Here is a 20,632-nt window from a genome sequence, read left to right as displayed (position 1 = left end):
TGTGATAAGAGTCACAGTTTGTTGGAGGTGTTAACTGGGAGAGATAAGGTTCAATACTGACTACTGGTCAGTTCTGGTCATAGGGGTTGACAATAAAAAAACGTTTTCCTGCTCCAATGATCAGGGAAGGAGAGAATGTCTTTGACAAATACAGCATGACTGAATCTGGGTGTGGGGCTAAAGGTGAGGCCTTTGGCTAGGACTGAAGCTAGCATGGGACTGAGGATTTTGGTAGCTAGATGAAGAGCAGTATTTGATTTTCGTTTGGGTTCTGGATTTTGTAGGATGTTGGGAGGGAGTTTTGGGGATGTAGCAGGTGGAAAATTTTAGCAAGGCAATGTCTAGGTGCTATGAGAAGTTGACATGCAAATATAGAAAGGGGTGAGGATATTTTATGGTTGGGGGTAAGACAGATATTGTTGGGCACTGACACTCCAAGATGGGAGTAGGGTTTCAGTAAATTGGAAAACTTTTGGATGTGGTATCTGAAGTGCTCTTCTAGTTGTTGGAGGACAAGGGTTTCTGTGGAAGGTGGGTGCAGGTAATGTGGTACTTCATGCACTAGATAATAATTATGATGTGACAGGCGTATTTTAAATCTACCCAAGTCTTTGAAGAATCTAGAATCATTAAGAATAATAAGAGTAGCAAATGAATGGTTCCAAACATATCTTGACAGGAAGTGACAGATGGTAGAGATGTATTCTCGTAAAACAATTTACCATATCCAAAATACAAATTCATTAGTATAGGAGATTCTACTTATTTATTTATTTATTTCATGTTCCGTAGATCTCGTATTGTGAGCACGTCACATGAGATGTGGAACGAGTCAAACATACAAAACAACAACATACAAAAAGATACAAAACAGTCTTCGTTAAATATATAAAAAATTTCTACATAACTGCATATAGTTAATACAAAGTTTAGAGGAAAAACAGATATTGTACATATAACAGCAGATTTCTTTGAGTGTTAATACAAAATTTCATGTTTTAATTTGGAGAAAAATTGCAAGCACATTTCTTTGTTAACAAGATGGATAATTCTATCTAAATGCTATTTCCCTTTTTGGGTCATAAAACTCTTCTAATGTATAAACAGACATATTTAACAAATATTCCTTTAGTTTTGCTTTAAAAAGAGATTCATTTTCTCTTAAACATTTTATCTGGTCAGGGAGATGGTTAAAAATTTTTGTTCCTGACCATTTGACACCTCTCTGAACAACTGTCAGGTTCTTAAGTTCACAATGAGGATTTTCTTTCCCTCTTGTATCATATTTGTGATAGTTCTTATTTTATGGAAATTGTGCAGGGTTCTTAATTACAAAACACATCAGTGAATATATGTACTGCGATACAGTGGTCATTATTTGCAGCTTTTTGAAAAGGTTACAGCATGATGTCCTAGGGGGTACTCTGCACATAATTCTAATAGCCCTTTTCTGGGCCACAAAAATTTTCTTTGCCAAAGCTAAATTTCCCCAGAAGATAATTCTGTAACACGTAACAGAGTGAAAATACCCATAGTATGCGGACTTCATAGTGGTTAAATCTCCAATGGAAGACATCATTGTGATAGCATACATAGCCGAGCTCAATTTTTTTAGGGTCTGTTGTATATGGAAGGACCAGTTCATTTTGCTATCAGTATGTACTCCAAGAAATTTAGACACATCCATTCTTTCTATTGGTTGATTTCCACATGTTACATTTATTTCTCTCACTTTTTTTTTTTTTGTATGGAACTGGATAAAATTTGTCTTACTTGAGTTTAGAGAGAGACCATTAACACTGAACCAGTTAATCACTTCAGAGAGTATGTCGTTAACTGACTCCTCGAAATTAACATCTGATTTCCCACTCATGAAGATGGTGGTATCGTCAGCAAAAAGAGTAAATTTGCAAGGCAGGCTTGCACACAATGGTAAGTCATTTATAAACATCAAAAACAACAGTGGCCCCAGAACTGAGCCTTGAGGCACACCACAACTAATAGAAGTCCATTCAGACTGAGCGGAGATATCCCTTGACTCATCTGAGCTGTTTAAAATTACTTTCTGTTTTCTTTCCTGCAGATAAGATTGTAGCCAGTTACCTGCAACACCCCTTATTCCAAGTAGTTTGGCTTTATGTATGAGAATGTGGTGATCTACACAATCAAATGCCTTTGATAAGTCGTAGAAAACACTAATTCCTATCATTTTTTGATTTAGACATTCAAGTACTTCATTTGTAAGAGCGTACACTGCATCCTCAGTTGAACAGCCCCTTTGAAAGCCAAATTGGCTCTTGTTGATAAGTCTGTTCATTATGAGGTGTTCAGTATTTTTATTGTGCATTAATTTTTCTAGAATTTTAGAGAAGGCTGTTAACAGTGAAATAGGGCGGTAGTTAGTGAGCTCAGCTCTATCACACTTCTTGTGTAGGGGCTTCACAATGGCATACTTCAGTCTTTCAGGAAAAATGCCTTGTTGAAATGAAGCATCAACAATATGGCACAGAATATCACTAATCCATTTACATGAAAATTTCAATAAATTATTGGATACATTATCTACTCCTGCAGAGTTCTTACACTTTAAAGACCAGATGACTGTTTGAATTTCCTCTACAGTGATAGGATTAATGTACATTTCTGGTATTATATTGGAGTATGCATCCTGATGTAAAGTCATAGCTTCCTCAACAGAGGGCCTACAGCCAATTTGTTGGGTTACTGACAGGAAATGCTTGTTAAAAATTTCAGCCACACTTTTTTGATTTTCTATTAAGTTACTTCCATGCCTGATTTTTAGGTCATCTGTGTCGCTTGTTTTTGTCTTTGTCTCACTTTTTATAACTTCTCAAGATAGTTTCTTACAACTATTGTTGATCTAGAGATAAATCAGTATCTTTTTAGACAATCTTTTGTGTATGAAAGTAACTGTAATCACAGATAAAACACAAGAAATCCTTATAGAGAAAGCAAAAAAATGAAATCCTCACCAATGTCTGCAGTTAGTCAATAAGCAAACAAATAATGTTGAACAAGAAGGAAACACACAGCATAAATTTCAAATTGAAGAATGAAAACAACACTCACATTAATTGAAGATCAGAAATGTAGATGTAGTAATCATTCTCAGGCGATGAAGTGACTTCAGTTGGCTGAATGCTTGCTTTTACTGAAAGTGAAGTAACTGTTTCTATAAGAAGCTGGATAAGCTTTATGATAGGAAAGAGTGTCTCCTTAGCTCTCTCACCTTCTTGACAAAGTGCTGAGACTATGGCATAATACCAATATTCACAAGGATCACCCATCATACAAATACCATGGCTGCCCACTGGATCACGCGAAAAGCAAGTCTGGCAATTGTATGAGAAAGGATCTGGTATATTCGTCAGAGACTGGACACAACATCTAAAGAATTGCTCATACGCCATTTAGAGATGGCTTGTTTACTCTTTCCTTATTCTTGGGAACTGGATGACACTGTCTCTTGAGTTCAGGCAGACTGATCTCAACACAATGATACAACCAAATGAGTCTCCACGTTCACACGCCTGGCAGCAAGAGAACAGCAGCCACAAAAACAGCAATAATGAACAAGAACAAGTCTCATGGTGAAAGAGATTGATGAGATGGCAAAACCATTTTTGAAAAAGGGGCTTAATTTTGCACCAACACCAACAGCTGATGCAGATTTCATCACTGGCGTAGAACAAGTAATTTCTACCCTCCTGAGAAATGATGCAGAATAGATACCTTGGGAAACATGCTTGTTTAGTCACTAGAGCCATTCCACTGAAGACAAACATCCCAAAGTGGAAACATCTCCCATTTGAGAACTATGGAATGATCCTGATATATTCATTTTGACATGCAGACAAAGAAAATGTCGGTCGACTACTTCTGCTGTCAGTATAGAATCACTAATAGCAGAACTTATTTGAGGATCCAATTTACAGGAAATTAAAAGGAGACCTGACCAAGTAGAGTAAACAGTAACATCATCAAGATCCTACGCCAGTCTCTGGCAAAGAAAACCATCAAGAAGCTTTGACCACAGACAGCTGCCCACTGAGCCCCTACAGCTTATCAAAAATTCACAAATAACACTCCTCCATGTCCTATTTTAAGCAACATAGGTGTAGCTCCATACCAAATGACCAAACATCTAACTGCAGCACAAAGCCCATACGTCAATAAATGTCAGCACTACATCAGGAACCCTGTACACATCATTCAAAGGCTACAAGAATTACGCCATTGTAACAAGAACCTTATGGTTAGCTTTGATGTTGTCTCCCTCTTCACCAGTGGTGCTTGCTGATTCCCTTGAGCTGTTCGTAGAGAACTTCAACCCCACAGTAACTAACCTCTTCAAATTTGTCCTCACATTTACATTATTTCTCTTAAATGGTGATTATTACGAACAAACAGATGGCATAAACATAGCGAGCCCTCTGTCACCACTCACGAAGGATTTAGAAGAGAAACATCTGAAAAGAATTGCACTGAAGCCCAAACTTCTTTCCAGATATGCCAATGATATATTTGCGGTGTGGCCACACAGGACTGCAAAGATTTATGGCTTTCTCCAAAATCTGATCTCTCTGCACCCCAGTATCAAATTCACTGAGGAGACAGAAGCAAATAGTGGACTCCCATTTCTGAGTATCCTAGTCAAGCACATAGTGGGTGGCACTATGTGACACAGTGTGTAGAGGAAAGCCACCTACACTGATTTGTATCTTCACAACTCCAGCTGCCTTCACAGTGTGAGGGTGTGGTACATATATTGGTACACAGGGCCTATGAATTATAAAGAAAGCCTGCCACTGGGGCTCAACCACCTTAATGACCTATTCAGGAAGAACAAAGGCAGTGGGAGATAATGGTGATGTGCTTTCAGGTGGGAGGTACAGAACCAGCAAATAGAACGAGATGAGGATAAGACAATGTTGTAACTGACATACACTGGCAAAGCGTTGAATGAAATCAGCAGAGTCTCAGCTCAACAAAACATTAAATGAGTTTTCTGTCCACATCTGAAAACATGTGTACAATTAGATATGGCAAGAGATGACTTAGGAGCTCTTAAATTAGGTGTCTACTGTATTCCATGCAGATGCGGTACGGCACACATCAGGGAGACTGTGCAGACAATTGAAGAAGGGCACCGGTAACACAAGAGACACTCAAGAAAGTAACAAAATCTGCATAAGACTGCATAGTATAGAATTTTAGACCATATATTGGGTATTTCAATAATGGGTTTGGTCATGTGTTTACCAGAAAAACACATGTTGCTTTGGATCACATTGTTCCCTAAAACTTTGCACACTCTTAAATTAAATATTAAAAATTGCAACACCATCTTTTGATACCTATACTTGTACAATGTTGCAATAGTCAACTTATGTTCTTATGAACAGCAAAGAAAAGATGATTTTAAAGAACCAAAATTACGACTACATTTTCAACACACAAACATTCAAAACTAACAGACTCAAACTATTTAAGCATGAACATCAGTCAGTCCATTTTGATAAAGACCATGACTTTTGTAAGAGACTGTAGAAGTACTTTTTTTTTAAATCTTGTGAGAATTTGTTGCTCATCAGAATGCTTAGAAGACAGAGTATTCACAGTGTATAATAAATCTTGTCAAACTTGTTGTACTGGGCCATTATCAAAACATGAAATATTTAAATTGCACAGTAAATCAAAATTCCATACCACACTCAATTTACAAACTTGTTGACACAAGAATTCTATCTACATGGTTACATTATTAAAGTAATACACAAACTTAGAAAGTCACTATCAAAGAAAAATAAACTTTAAAATCCAAATTTTCTTAACCACTATTGGGCTCACATTCATTGTACCATTAGTACTTTGGAGAGCAGCCACTTAGAAGAATACTGGGCCTAGGAAACCAGCCATTTATGCCATTATTTAATGCATTAATAGCATGTATGTAATTGATGTATCTTCAAGAGTAACACATACTAAAAAGGAGCAAGCTCCAAGACTTATTTTTCTTATTTACTTTAGTTCTTTGATGGACTGCAAATTTTAAAATAATGATGACAAAAAGTGCAACTATCCTCCCAAGAAAATACTATGAGGTGAGTTATTGAGCAATTTCTTCCTCTTGAGCTTCCAAAACTACTTGCTCACTCAACTGACATATTTGTAGCAAAATTACAGAAAACTGCAAAACCTAATGAGTACATGCACGAAATTGCCTCAATGCAATCATAGTAACTCAGGCATTTGTAACAGCAGCTGCTAAGTTCACTATGTTTCTTGTGAAATAATTCTAGAAATTGACAACAGAAGACCACATTAGTCAAGGGACACATAGTGAGACATCCGCACATTGTTCTCATAAGAAATGAGTCCAGTTATGGAGCAATACATGGCTCGTGCATCAAAAAAATTGCAGCCCAACCTATACTCGCATACAAAAAGTTGTCGCCAGAGCTACGCTTGGGCTTGGTCTCCAAAGTGTGAAACACAGAAACTGTAAATTACATTTCTGTAGTTAATGATCACTACATGGAAGCAGAATTAGTATATGAAAATAACCAACACCTGTTTTGTTTGTATCACAAATACTGTCTTCCATTTGTCACCAACCCAAGACATTAGAATATATTAAGGCTAAATCCACCATGTTTGTTAGTGAGATTCCAGAAGTCAAGATGGTGTTTTGAATTCTGAGAGACAGCTGTGATTTATGGTCATGTGTATTTTACGTTATTGTACTGTGCAATAGTGGCAAGTCCAGGACTGTGGCTACTGTACAATAGTGTGACATGGTAAAATGGTGCATGACTATGAGTTCATGTAAACCTGCTGAGTAATATACCAGAGATTTTAACTAAATTTGTGACTAACATTTTTATTTATGAAAACACATTAGCACTATCACGAAAGTTTACAGTGCAGAATATGAACTTGGAAAACCAACTACATACTTTTAACACCGACATCAACATCAAGAATTAAGTTAATTATTATAAACCAGAAAGAACTAAAGGCTCAAATGGATGTCAATATATTGGGCAAAAATAGCTACATTTTAGCAACAAAAAGTGAAATAGTTGGTGGACAGAGCACTCAGATTTCTGAGGTCAGAAGTGAGCTAGGTGGACGAGTAACAGCTATAAGTGAAAAAGTAGACAAGTTGAGTGAGAAAAGAATAAGACAGATGACTGGTTAACTAACACAGAATCCAGATCGCAAACAGTAAAACTGGAAGTGACTGAAATAAAGCCAGGACTCAGAAATGAAATTTCTGCTGTACATTAAAAGATCAAATTAAAACTGCCAACAGCCAAAATATTGTTCATGTAAGTACTTTAAATAAAACAACTGGAAAGGCAAAAAGTTTGTTTCAGGCTGCATATAACAACTGGTCTAATATTCCTGTGAAAAGTTTCCCTGGAGATGGATTTCACAGAACACTGCAAAGATAATCTACTTTCTGAAATGAGAAATGAAATAATAATTAAGTTTGTAAAGAGATTTCTTGAGGTGGAAGTAATGTGGTTTTGTATACGTAACTGATGAAGAAATACTGTTAGGAAAAGAAGAGACTGAAGTCTCAGATATAGTGAAGTTGTTAGATGCTAAAGGGGGGTAAGAAGAAGAAGTGAGTTATCTAAAGTCTGTTGTGTTGGAAATGCCAAAGTCTGCTCAGGAATCAGATATTGGGGAAAGGAGGAGGGAGGGCAGTTGAAAGTCATGTAAATACCAAACAAAACTTAGAATGTGTAAAACCCAATTTTGGTGACCTTAGGAAAAGTGTCTCATAACAATCCCTTTCGAGAAAAGCTGGCAGTAATAAGTAAACAACTGTATCCACAATGGTGGAAAGAGTATCAGAGATGGATTCATAAATGACTCAAGGGAAGATTGAGTAATCTACACAAAAATTCACTATATGAAGAAAAACTGTCTGAAAATGGTAGTGAAAATGTGATGGATCACAATCATTAACTGAATGTTAAAGTAATGGAAAAAGTAACTGATGTTAATAACAGTAAAGGTATTGAATCTCATGACACAATGTGATATGTTGGAAGCGTATGTTGATGATATACAGGTGAAAGTGGGAAACCATATATACAGAAGGCTTAAACATATATACTGGTACTTAATGACTACTGACTGGAAAAGAAAAACTTTTCACGAACATATGACATTAAGGGAACAGTCATTCTTAGAATTTCTTGTGCCTGGCAAACAGAAAGTCTCTAGCTGTGCAGTGTTATTCTCCCAGTGTTAATTATTAGCATTGCACTATTTTTTGTGTTCTGATTTTATCCATTCTGGATTTTCCATTGTTTAATTTTATTTATTGTGTTAATGTATATGTTATAAATGTCTTGCAATTATGTTATAAAATGAAAATTCAAGTAAACTTTACTTATACTCTGATAAACATTGCTTCTGATGATAACATTTCATCTAACTAACATGATGTTTTCTCTTTATATACTAACTGGTTTTATGCAAACTTTATTTCATAAAATTCCTTGTGTTTAGTAGGATACATTGACGTTATTCTACACTTTCCTGTGTGTCTAATCAATGTAGCATTTATTTAGGGCTAAGTTTTCAACAAACACACACACTTTAGTGGTCAGGCAGAAAAAATTAGCTATTCATGTTGTTAAGAGTTGCTTATTCACACACGACATGGAGGCTTGATAACTGTTTCAATGCCAAAATCAAATCTTCTTTAATTTTTTAAACCAAAAGTATAGCAGTATATTGGAGGAACCAAAGTCAAATACAAAGATAATATCTTAGTATAATCTCCACTACTATAAAAAATTTAACACAAGTATCTGACGTACAAATATTAGACCTACTTGCAGAGAAACAAGAACTGTTTGTTTCCAGCTGAATTTTCAATCGGCACCAAAGTGTGCACTGTTATGAAATTTCCTGGCAGATTAAAACTGTATGCCGGACTGAGACTCAAACTCAGGACCTTTGCCATTCACAGGAAAGTGCTTTACCATCTGAGTTACCCAAACATGACTCATGACCCATTCTCACCACTTTATTTCTGCCAGTAACTCATCTCCTACCTTCCAAACTGCTACTCAGAACAACTTGCTGCCATGTTTTATTGCATACCTGCTGTTTGTCTGCCACTGGTCGCTTACATTACTTTGATTAAAATGTTATTTTTCAAAGAGAATATTTTTTTACATCTATAAATAATTCATAGTAATTCAGGGTGTATACATGGACAATGAAACAAAATTCACAGATTTTTCCCAGATTTCCCAGTTGAAAATACACTTTCTCCCAGGTGAAAATACATTTTTTCCATGTTAAGTGACAGTATACTTTTCCTTGGCACTGTAAAACTTATCAATCCTTTGAATTTTTATTGTTTTATACATCGATGCAGAATTTCCCGGCACTTACAAAACGAAACTCAGAGGGAAAAAAACACGTTTTGGAAAGACCTTTGATGTGCAGCAACATGTATGCTGCATATTTTTGTGTTACGAAGGTATAAATTTGAATTCCACCAAACACCGCATGTTACTTTCTGAAGCATTTAAATAGAGATTGCAACATGCTTTTGTAAGCCAGTCATAGCTCATGTCACATGATCTAACCAGCTGATGACAGCGTAGGACACGTGATGTAGTCAGCCAATAGCAAGATCACTCTTAAGTAGTGTGAACACTCAAATAAGGAAAGTTAATGGTTTAAATTAATATACATAGTGTTGCTACAAGAAAAACAAAGTTTTTCCATATAATAGTGATCTCAAAGATTAATAAGCTGCAAGAGAAGCTAAGCTTCCACATATAATGTTGATCTTTTTTTGCGCATGTTACACTTGAAGATACATCACAGAAATGTGCCAGTAAAATTTTTAATAACGATGTAAATGTCTGATCTTCTGGGCTCAAAATTGTTCTAGATGGTCGCCCTCAAAGAGTTGATTTTTAAATGAGAGTCAAACGCTCTGTGATTTAAGAAATTCATCGTACATTCTCGCACGTGGCTCATCTTGTGTAAAAGGAAATTTACTCTGAAAGTAACGCTTTTCAAATCACCATTCACAATATTTTCCTGTGACCTGTTAAAAATTGGTTCATTTCAGCAGTTGCCAGAGAGCAGCAGATAACAGGTGTCACTGCGCTTGTGCAACTACGATGACGCAAGAAGCCTGCATGTTCGTACGTGTAAAACATTAAAAGATCTTGCATTATGTCATAAAAGGAAAGTCATCATAGGATACTTCAAGATCATTGGAATTTTGTGAACCATACTAAAATGCATAATTTGGCTTAAAGTGCTCATTCGTACGTCCAGACTCAGATGCAAATTTTCTTCGTACCAGTACTGCATTATCTCGTGTTTGGTTCTTTATTATGGCATAATACCATACAAGCTAGAAAATGGAAAATGTGCACTTGAAATGCAGCGAACAGTTGAAATTAGCCAACAGTGTGAAATTAAACACTTCGTTTCAAATAAATTGACTGCCTCACTGCAAAAGATTAATAAAAGCCAAATCTCTTTCACAAACTGACAAAAATAACTTCATTACTCTGCAAGGCGATTAATGCTTGACTGTCAGAAAGGTGGAAATAAAATCTGAAACTAATAACATATTTTAGCCTTCCGTAATTATGCGAACGTATTTTAATTCATTTAATAGCTCCCAGCCATGGAAATTTGTTTTGCTTTCATTTAATGTGAGAGCAATAAATGAAGAGGAAACAGCAAAATCACTAAACGTAAACACAGGTCACATGGAAACTGCCCACCTCCCCACTACAACTCAGGCTGCTCTGTGGATCAGCCCCAGATCTCCGATATTTCTGAACCAGGGCAATATTAGACAGTGGTGCCCAGCCACACATCTGTAGCCAGAAGCAGCAGAAGGTACTACTCATACGTGACTCAACCATGCATTCACAAGAGCGCCCCCCCCCCCCCCCCCCCCCCGCAACTGCTCAAATGAATCTAATGTAAACAGCTGTCATGTCACGCTCATCGTAGGCAATTTGTTGTTATGAGGCACTGCATAGTCTTTGATACACTTTGCTGTTGGCAGACGCTTGTATGAGCACTGTTTTTTATTGTTGTATATGGCGTATTTCCTTTGTGACTGAAGTTTTTTTTTTATTTTATTTTTTTACATGTTATGTTGCTGCAGTATTATTCTGCAGAAGTGGGATACAGTAATATCCTTTGTTAGAGTATTGGTTCTTACCAGTGAAAATCACAAAAATTTAACTGAAAATGTAAACAATGAAAAATTCCCTGTTTTCTCCCAGATGAAAAAATTCCTAGGTTTTTCCCAGACCTCCCAGTTGTTCCGGGTCGTATACACCCTGATATTATTACTTGTCATACAGCTTTACAATAAACACCGCCTCTCAAATGATGAGACCTATAGATAATTATAAATTACTTTATGGAAAAGATACTTTACTATGATCTGATAGCTACATACTATATTTTTATATAATCATTAAATCATAAGAAAATTCTTTATAACAGAATTAAATGTTTTAAATTCTTGCTTAGTAAGATATAAAACAAATTTGTCTTTGTTATGTTCCTGCTCTTCTTAATATTTATCTGAACTGTGATTATGTGATTACTTCAGTATCTTATGAATATAAATGAACTGTCTTCCCAATTTTCTCAGCCAGATATTTCATTAACCACAAACAAAACTGTTTCACTGTTGTTCAAAACAATTTTTAATCCCAATCCCATCAAAACCCATAGTTTATGACATTAAAACCATTCATTGACCACTGTTATATTATTGGTTTGCATAAGTAGATGGAAATGTATTTTTGTGTGAAGTTTTCTACTGCTGTGTCAGATACATAACATGTTTCATCCTTGATGGCCTACATTCCCTAAATAATTTTAAATCTTTTCACATTACATTAGCTCAAAACTTCAGCTCTAAAAAGATAATTAGCAAACTTGCTTCACAAAGAAATGTAAAGTATAATACAAGGCCAAAGGTATGTTGTCAATTTTTATAATTATGTCTTGCAGAGAATCAGAATAGCACATATAACACTCAGAATACTAACTCACCTGAAGTCTTCTGGTACAGTGTAAGCATACACATTTCCATAGCTGCCATTATAGGCTGTCACAACTATTTCTTTCACACCATCAAGATTAATATCCCAGTAATACACATCAAAAGGTTGACCAATTGTATCATCAACAACAACTTCCTGCAGCTGTAAAAAAATATAACAGTATTACAAATCTGGAGTCTCATAATCAGACTTATATTCGAATAAGTGCTGTGGTAAATTTTATTATGAGAGTAAATAGATTATTAAATTTATTTGACAAATCTATGGGTCAGTATAAAAAAGAATATAAGCCAAAAAGTACAAGCAGAAATAAGACAATTTTAAAGCAGCAAAATTTCCTAGGGTTTCTTGCCTCATCAGTTTGCAGTGTGTCCATGATGCTTTACAAGACATGTTATTTCCTTCCAAAATGTCACAGAACACTACGGTTTGATTCTGCAAGAAACCCAAGAAGATAATTGCAGTTACAACAAATGAGAATATTCATTTGTATATTGCAGTTTAATCCAAAAGACCAGATTTAGGGGTACTGAGTAAATTGTTGACTTGCATCTGCTTTATCTCTGTCTCCAGACAACAAAGTTGATAACACAAGATCATCACTGCAGTACACTTTGTCGAGTGCCACGAGACATAATAAGAAGGCTATTACATGGCTAGAGCCACTGACTTTATACAACTAATATAACTCATTATCTAGCTGAGAACAATCACTCTGAAATGTGTTGCATTCTTGTTTATGTTTCTTACTGATTCTGTGCTCCATTCTGCCTAGTTTTGAGTTATCACTATTTTGTGTTTACTTAATCAAACTGTTAGACTTGGCAGTTGATTCTATTTGGACATGACTATGGACTTTCTTGATTGATTGCAATCTATCATGGTTATGACATCGAGGTATGGACTCGGTTTGCATGCTATTAGCTTATTCTGTGTTGTGTAAAAGATAATGAAATAAGTCTCTTTTGCTAAGCCATCACAAGCAGTTGCATGACAGTGAGGACTCCAATGAAGTGTAGGTGATAGGCTGACAGACCAATTTTACAGTTAAAAAGGATCTTATATTGATGAAACTGTGGCAGCAACAATTGCAACTTCACATACCCAACAACAGGTATATCAATTGCAACAACTGGAACAGCAGAAGAGGAGCAGCTTGCTCATGTAACAAAAAGCTAAGAAGGCTGCACAACAGCATCACATACTACAGCTGCTTAACATGTCAGTGCAACAACCATTTCATCCAGAAAATGGAGACCTGAACTTGTACTACAGATGTCTGTTGTTTCACTGCCAGACTAGTAGTACCAGTGACATAGCTCTGCAGTGCACTTTCATTAGCTAATAACCAACAGTTAATGTGTCTTCTACAGAAATTGTAACCTCTTACTAAGGTCGAATGCATAGAATTGTTGGAAAACTCATGTTGTAGCAAACACACTCACATTTTTTCATTGTCGTAAGAAATCAGATTAACCACACACTGCGTGGGAAGCTGACGTTGAGGCCCAACATAGTAGTATCAACTCAAATGTCAAAATGAAATTTATAAATAGTGTATAATAATAATAATTAGGTATGCACCTAACAAGGAAGTTTCTGCACTGGCAGTTAATCTAGCAAACTGCAAAAAATTAGAAACAGCAAAATAATTTGTAATGTCAGCTGCAGTAAAGGAAGATTTTGATGAACTTAATATGATTTCTATAAAACAACATTCCTGTTCATGCCACACTAAGAAAGACCAGAACACATGCAGTATGTCATCATCAAATTTGGAAGCAAAGTCTGATATGTAGATAATAAAAGCTCTAGAGGATCCACACAGCAGCTGCACATGTTTCAGTCTTCACAGGAACCCTAATCAGCCCAAGGCTCTGTACTGAAATTGCCTAAACTGTTTTTCAAATCATTCTCACACTCAGTGCCCATACAAGGGCCGGCCGGTGTGGCCAAGCGGTTAAAGGCGCTACAGTCTGGAACCGCGTGACCACTACTGTGGCAGGTTCGAATCCTGCCTCGGGCATGGATGTGTGTGATGTCCTTAGGTTAGTTAGGTTTAAGTAGTTCTAAGTTCTAGGGGACTGATGACCTGAGAAGTTAAGTCCCATAGTGCTCAGAGCCATTTGAACCCATACAAGGAAATGATCTGTGTGCAGTACTAATACACAGGGACAGTTTGCCAAAGTCACACTGAGTCAAACTTGGCAACTAAGTCCTGACAACAGTACAGCATAAATGTACTTCAACCACAGCTGAATCCTTTCACACCATGATTACAAAAGTTTTCTCTTCCATTAATAATTAACAAGCAGTCAATAGATTTTCTTGTTGATGTTGGTGTACCAGACCCCATCATAAATGAGAAGAAGCAAGTCTATATCTAGATTGGTTCACAGCCACCCCAACCTGCATAATGATGACTAAGATCCTATAGCAAACAACACATCATATTGTGCAAAGTTCAGTAAAATTACAGTAACAGTGTTGTACGAGAAAGTCAAGTGATCACTTATATTTTTAGTTGTTCCCTCACCAAGGACAAAAAACATATTGGCAACCAACTTTTTCAAAACTTCTGATTTCAAATGATAGGCTGTATTAATTTTTCATCTACAATGGTACCATTCAGTGATTTCAAATTTCTGGTCTCTTTCCTACAGGTTTAAGATGTGTCAGCAGTTATGTAGTTCATGTTCAGTTCAATTCTTTTCCAAGACCTCTTTACTTAGAAACCAGACCAGTCCCAGCAGCATTATGAGAGGACCTCAAAAGTGAGTTAACCTCTTAGTGAAATATGATATCCTCACTTCTATTCCATCTAGTCAATGAGAATCCTGTTGGTACTTTTATGCAAACCAAATGTTTGTGGTGATTTCAAAACAACTGTAAACCCACAATTGGTCACTGACACGCATCTCGTTCTATGAATAGAAGAACTAATGTTAAAACTACCTGGTGGCCAGTACTTCTCCAACATAGACATGGTTTAAACATATGCTGCCTGACAAAAAAGTAAAGCACCCAGGAGAGGTGGTCAGACATCAATGTGTAACTTCATACATGTATATGTCTCTGTGACATGTGGCATTAGTTGCATTTTTTTCATTTTTAGTGTTGTTACCAGACATGGTAAAGTACATAAGGGGTGTGAGCAACATCAGATGTCAAAGACAAGGAGATGCTGCATATTCATGAAAGACAGTGTTATCAGTACCAGACAAATTTTTGAAGACACTTCATTTTGGGTTACCATTCTGTTTGGCCAGTCAAACTGGGCAGCATCCAAATTTATGTGACACTTAGATGTGATGGTAGCACAATGTTAAACTGCATGTGAACATGAAGGCAGAAAACTGCATGTGAACATGAAGGCAGATATACCGATCATCAAGGTTCCTGTTGATGACACTCAACCACCACAAGGGAGTGTGCCATAATTTGGCACACCTTTGCTTGTGGCAGGGGACTGGTACATTTTCATAGTGTGCGGGCTAGCCCACCATGAGTGCCATTGGGAGGCAGTGGCAGGAGGAGAGGATGGGCACAGGTCAGTTGGAGCAAACAATCAGACACACATGTACAACCAGCAATAGCAACTGGTACAACATGATGTGGGACTGTTAAAAGGGTACCTTAAGGAGTTGATTGATGGATTGTATGTCCTGTGCATTGGAAGCATGTTATATAGCTGAAATCCAATGAAAGTTTGACCAATGGATATGCTGATGCTACAATATTGCACAGCTGAAGTGTGTAGCTGGGCATGCAGTGGAAAAGGAACATGATATTTTTGGTGAGCCTTATTGCTGTTTATCGTACTTTCCACGGACTTGTTAGATGAACTGTGTACTCTAATCTTTGTGGAACCACCAAACGTAATTTGTGTTGAGTGCCAGGTTCTCATTAATGAAGTGGACCAGTGTTTGTTGTAAATGCCCTCAGACTGCAGGCTTGATTTCTGTACACGCTTGTTTTATGCTAATTTTTTGAGGCTAGCTTGTAACACTGTGATGGTGCTTGGAAAAACAATGTCTGTCAGTTATGTGTGTGCACCCAAGCACTTGGATGTAGTTAAACTCACACCGAGCCTACATCATTATTTGTAGTAAAGCTGAGTGAGTTCCCATGATCTTTTATTGGTTCTTAGAGTCAAATGTTTGTTGTCGTGTTACAGGTGGCTATTAGCTGAAATGTAGTGCACCCACTTCTCCTTAAGACTGCATTACTTGATGAATGTTGTCATTTTTAGTATATCTCAGGATTTCGATTATTGGTTAATAATTGGTATCTTGCTTGTGGCTGGAATTCTTCTTTACACTGTTATACAACTGGGCACTCTTTACTGTCACGGTTTTAAGGTATGGCTGTCAAAGGGAAAAGCGCAGGCACTATGTGCAAAGGGAGTTGTTACTGAATGTTTCTGTGGTCAGATTCTAATATAGTTTTCCTTTCAGATGGGTCTATTGTGATATCATTTGTATTATTTGTGTCGGCGTGATTCTGTGGACTGTTCCACTGCACACAACTAAGGTGTCCACTTGTACTGACTGTATTGTGATGGTGGACCAGCTGACTTGAGAAGATGATAAGATTAATTCAAGTTATGTATTGTGTACATATGTACTAACTGTGGTGGTAAAAATTTGAAAGATGGTTCAAAGGAATGCTTAAATTTTACTGTGTTTTAAGTTTTTATTTAATTGATTGCATAATAGATGAATGCTTTGAAAGGGCATTCTGCAGTCACATTTTTAACTTGATTACCGTCATAACGAACCACAGCAACAGTAATCCAACCATTACCAGCTTGATGGGCGTCTAATTGGGTAAGTGCAAAGTTAATAATACAACCACAAAACACTGATGGACCTTGCAAAATAACCTGCGCTCCTTTGTTGGAAACTTTGACCTCCAAATCGTCTAAGGCCTTATACACAGTTAGACGCGAGCGTGTATATCTTCTGCTATAACGAGGCATCTCAATTAATTGTCCGATGCTGCTGCACGCGCTGCTGCACGCCGACTGAAGCCGGCTTTGACTGGTGTTTACTTATATAACCCACGATCACTCGACTGACGCGAATCCCGTATTCGCGCGGTAGGATCTCTAGACCACGCGCGCGCCAGCGGCAAACACTTGTGCAGCAGCAGTGAAGTCTCTTCATGATATCTGATCATGACAATGAAATAACATTACGTTTATTTAATTGATTGCATAATAGATGAATGCTTTGAAAGGGCATTCTGCACTTATTGGACCTAGTTCCCACTCTACTCCTGTATATGTAACAGGACAATCATCATATAATGCACCAAGCTCATCGTAACCCCTTCACATCAGTGCCTGCCATCCAAGAACAAGTAATGAACTCCTTGAAACAATCTGTGTCATCCTGCACATTACTCAGAGACTTGCAGCATAGGACTAGGGAATTATCATTCCATGTTTAGGCTGCTGTTATAACACCACAACACAAAAGACTACATCTGGAGTGGCGTCGTTGACTGGCAAGAGTGGACTGCTGATGAATGGTGTTCATCATTGTCTTCAGCAATGAGTCACTGCTCTGCACTCTCTTAGATGATGATCACCAGTGAGTATGGTGGCAACGTGGAGAAGTGTCTTATTCTTCCAATGTTTTGGAGAGGCACAGTGCTGTTACACCTGGTGTCAGTGCGAGGGCAGACATCAAGTATTGCTTCAGGTCACAACCAGTAGTTATTGAGGGAGTAGATGGCACAATGGTATGTCTCAGACATCCAGTGCCCTCATGTGTTACCTATCATGTGACAGTATCATGGAGCCATTTTTCAACCGGACAATGTTCATCCACACATGGCACATGTCTCTAAGAATTATCTGCATGATGCTGACATATTCACATGGCCAACAAGAACCCCAGATCCATTCCTGATAGAGCACATGAGGGACCATCTTATATATCAACACTGTGCCAATATCTATCAAGAATATCAAGGATCAGTTACAACAGTTATGGGCTGCCTTGCCTCAGGAGAGGCCACTCCCAACTAAATCAGTGCATTCAAGCTACAGGGGACTCAAAATCATACTGATTATTGGACTCTTACTGACAAGTTCTTTGTTAATTTGACTCAATTTTGATGGAGATCTCAGTCAAGAGGATAGCATGATCGAAGGGCAAAATCCATCTATGCAGTTCAAGGAGATTGTGGCAGAGAGGCTGGTTGAGGAAGAAGAATCAAGATCACATGGTAAGTTGAGGATGTTCTGATGACAGACATTTACTGCCATTGAGTGGTCACACTGCACTTGGCATAATGCGTATCACTTCCAGCCGGGAGGTTACCTCCATAGTCTCGGATGTTATTGAATTTAGCACATGTTAAAATTCTGGAGTAAGTAAGAAACACATATTTTTTTGTTTTCTCCAAAAAAATTCATACCCCGCAGTACAGGCCTCCAAATATGACACTGCAAACACCATTTTGAAGATGTGAAATTTGGAAAAAAAATTTTAAATGCTGTATCTTTGTAACAGTTCTAGATGTTCTGTTAGAGTTTTTTTTATTTGAAAGATAATTGCTTTATGATTACAATGATATCCTCTATTTGGACATATCTGTCAAATATTAAAGTTTTCTGGGTGTGGTACCACATCATAATGTATAAAACTACTGCTGCTGGTGAAAAACCAATGTTTCGGCCACGGTTGCAGTGGCCTTCTGCTTCTACTGTCTACTGTCAGTAGACCCAGAAGAAGGTCACTGCAACCGTGGCTCAAATGTTGGTTTTTCTCCAGCAGCAGTAGTTTTGGCCACAGTTGCAGCTGCCTTCTTCTGGGTCTATGGTCTACTGCTACTATAGTTCCTGGGAACTATAAGTAGAAAGCTGCGACCAAGACCTATGGGAACAGGACCGAGGCTGGAACGAGACTGGCCAATGTGCCGTTGTGGGAACGAGACCGATCGTTTCCATTCCCGGGAACTATAAGTAGAAAGCCGTGACTGAAGTGAACTATGAAAGACCGTTCCTTAGAATTCATTCATCACTTGTTCCTTTCATCTTGATGAACCGTTCCTTTGGACCCGTTAGTTCATGAACCACCCATCTTTAGTATACACAGTGTCATCCCTGGAGGGCTGTATCCCGGAGCAGAAATTCTTTTGGAGAAAACAAAAAAAATACATGTTCCTTACTTAGTCCTTCATTTTAACATACGCTAAATTCAATGACATCCGAGACTATGAAGGTAAGATTTTTTTCTAGCCTGCCTGAATTGATATGGACTACGCCACTTGATCATAGCCAAACCAGTCAAAATCCTCTCCACTACTTCGTTCTGTGCCACCTGGAATTTCCCCTGCCTGTGTCAGGGCAGGCTCTCCAAGCCACATTCTTGCTCCATTCCCTGGGTGACTTTCACTCCCCAACTGTTACCGACCCTTCCCTTTACCTTTCCCCTCACCCACTTCCAGCTGGCACATCTCTTCTCCCCAGTCTGGCTGCAGCAACAAGACAATGTAGCTGCACAATTGAGTGTGTGTGTGTGTGTGTGTGTGAGAGAGAGAGAGAGAGAGAGAGAGAGAGAGAGAGAGAGAGAGAGAGAGAGAGAGAGAGAGAGAAAGAGAAAGAGAGAGAGAGAGAGAGATCAACTTGTGACCTTTCTGTTTCTCCCAACATAATTCACTGAGTCAATTATGATCACAATGAGGTTCTGGCACAGGTATCAAACTACTGGGGCTGTGTCATTAAACAACCATTGAGATCTCAGAAAAGTGCCTGTTGATACACTGAGACTGTGCCTACAAATGTAGTAAAGCATGAGAACCAACACTTTGTTAGATTAAGGAGAGGTGGGAGACACACTGCACCCACAACTGACATCAGGGAAAAGTGGAGCACCAGCATACCCAGGCATGGACCAAGCATGAAACAGTGAGATGTAGAAAAGGAAAAGATATATACTGTATGCTCATGCTGAGATGGTCAGGTCTTCAGTGTACTTGAGCTCAATGAAGTTATTTTGCCAGTTCACAAAAGAGGACTGTACAGGAAATGCTGGGGAAATATAATCTGCCTGTAAACTGAAAAGTCAGCTATGATCATGGTGGAGGCAGTTGCCTCTCCCAGAAAAATGCTACAGCTGCCATACAGGATGACTAAGAATCAGTTCTCCTCTAGAGTGTAGAACTGTATGCACAGATTTACATAGATTACATCCATATGTATTTCTTGTGTTAGTATTATTAGTAACTCCTATCTATATTCCATGCAGTGTGAATGCACTTTGTAGACAGCAAACGACACCCGGACATGTATGCACACTATGTCGCCAGTGATTCATAAGGTGCGCTGCAGAACATCTCTATAACTTCATGAAAAAGCCAGAGTTGCTTCTTGTTTGTGACATAGTGGGGAGCCATCTGCTCATTCTTCAGCTTGCAGATTTATAAAGAGAAAAGAACTACATGACTACGATCCAATGACATAACATTCCTTGGCACTTCTGCCCCCCCCCCCCCCCCCC

The 20,632-nt window shown here is 37.9% G+C and overlaps 1 protein-coding gene across 1 annotated transcript in view; it reads right to left on the bottom strand.

Annotated features, from left to right (window-relative positions):
* LOC124595284 overlaps positions 1-20,632 on the bottom strand; it is a 72,599-nt gene that overhangs the window by 14,262 nt on the left and 37,705 nt on the right. Inside the window, exon 6 of the mRNA XM_047133968.1 lies at positions 12,109-12,260. Within this exon, the coding sequence (XP_046989924.1) occupies positions 12,109-12,260 (152 nt within the window). The remainder of the gene's footprint in view (positions 1-12,108; positions 12,261-20,632) is intronic.

Source organism: Schistocerca americana, chromosome 2, assembly GCF_021461395.2.
Source record: "Schistocerca americana isolate TAMUIC-IGC-003095 chromosome 2, iqSchAmer2.1, whole genome shotgun sequence".
NCBI classification, from domain to species: domain Eukaryota; kingdom Metazoa; phylum Arthropoda; class Insecta; order Orthoptera; family Acrididae; genus Schistocerca; species Schistocerca americana.
This window is presented reverse-complemented; position numbering and strand designations above follow the sequence as displayed.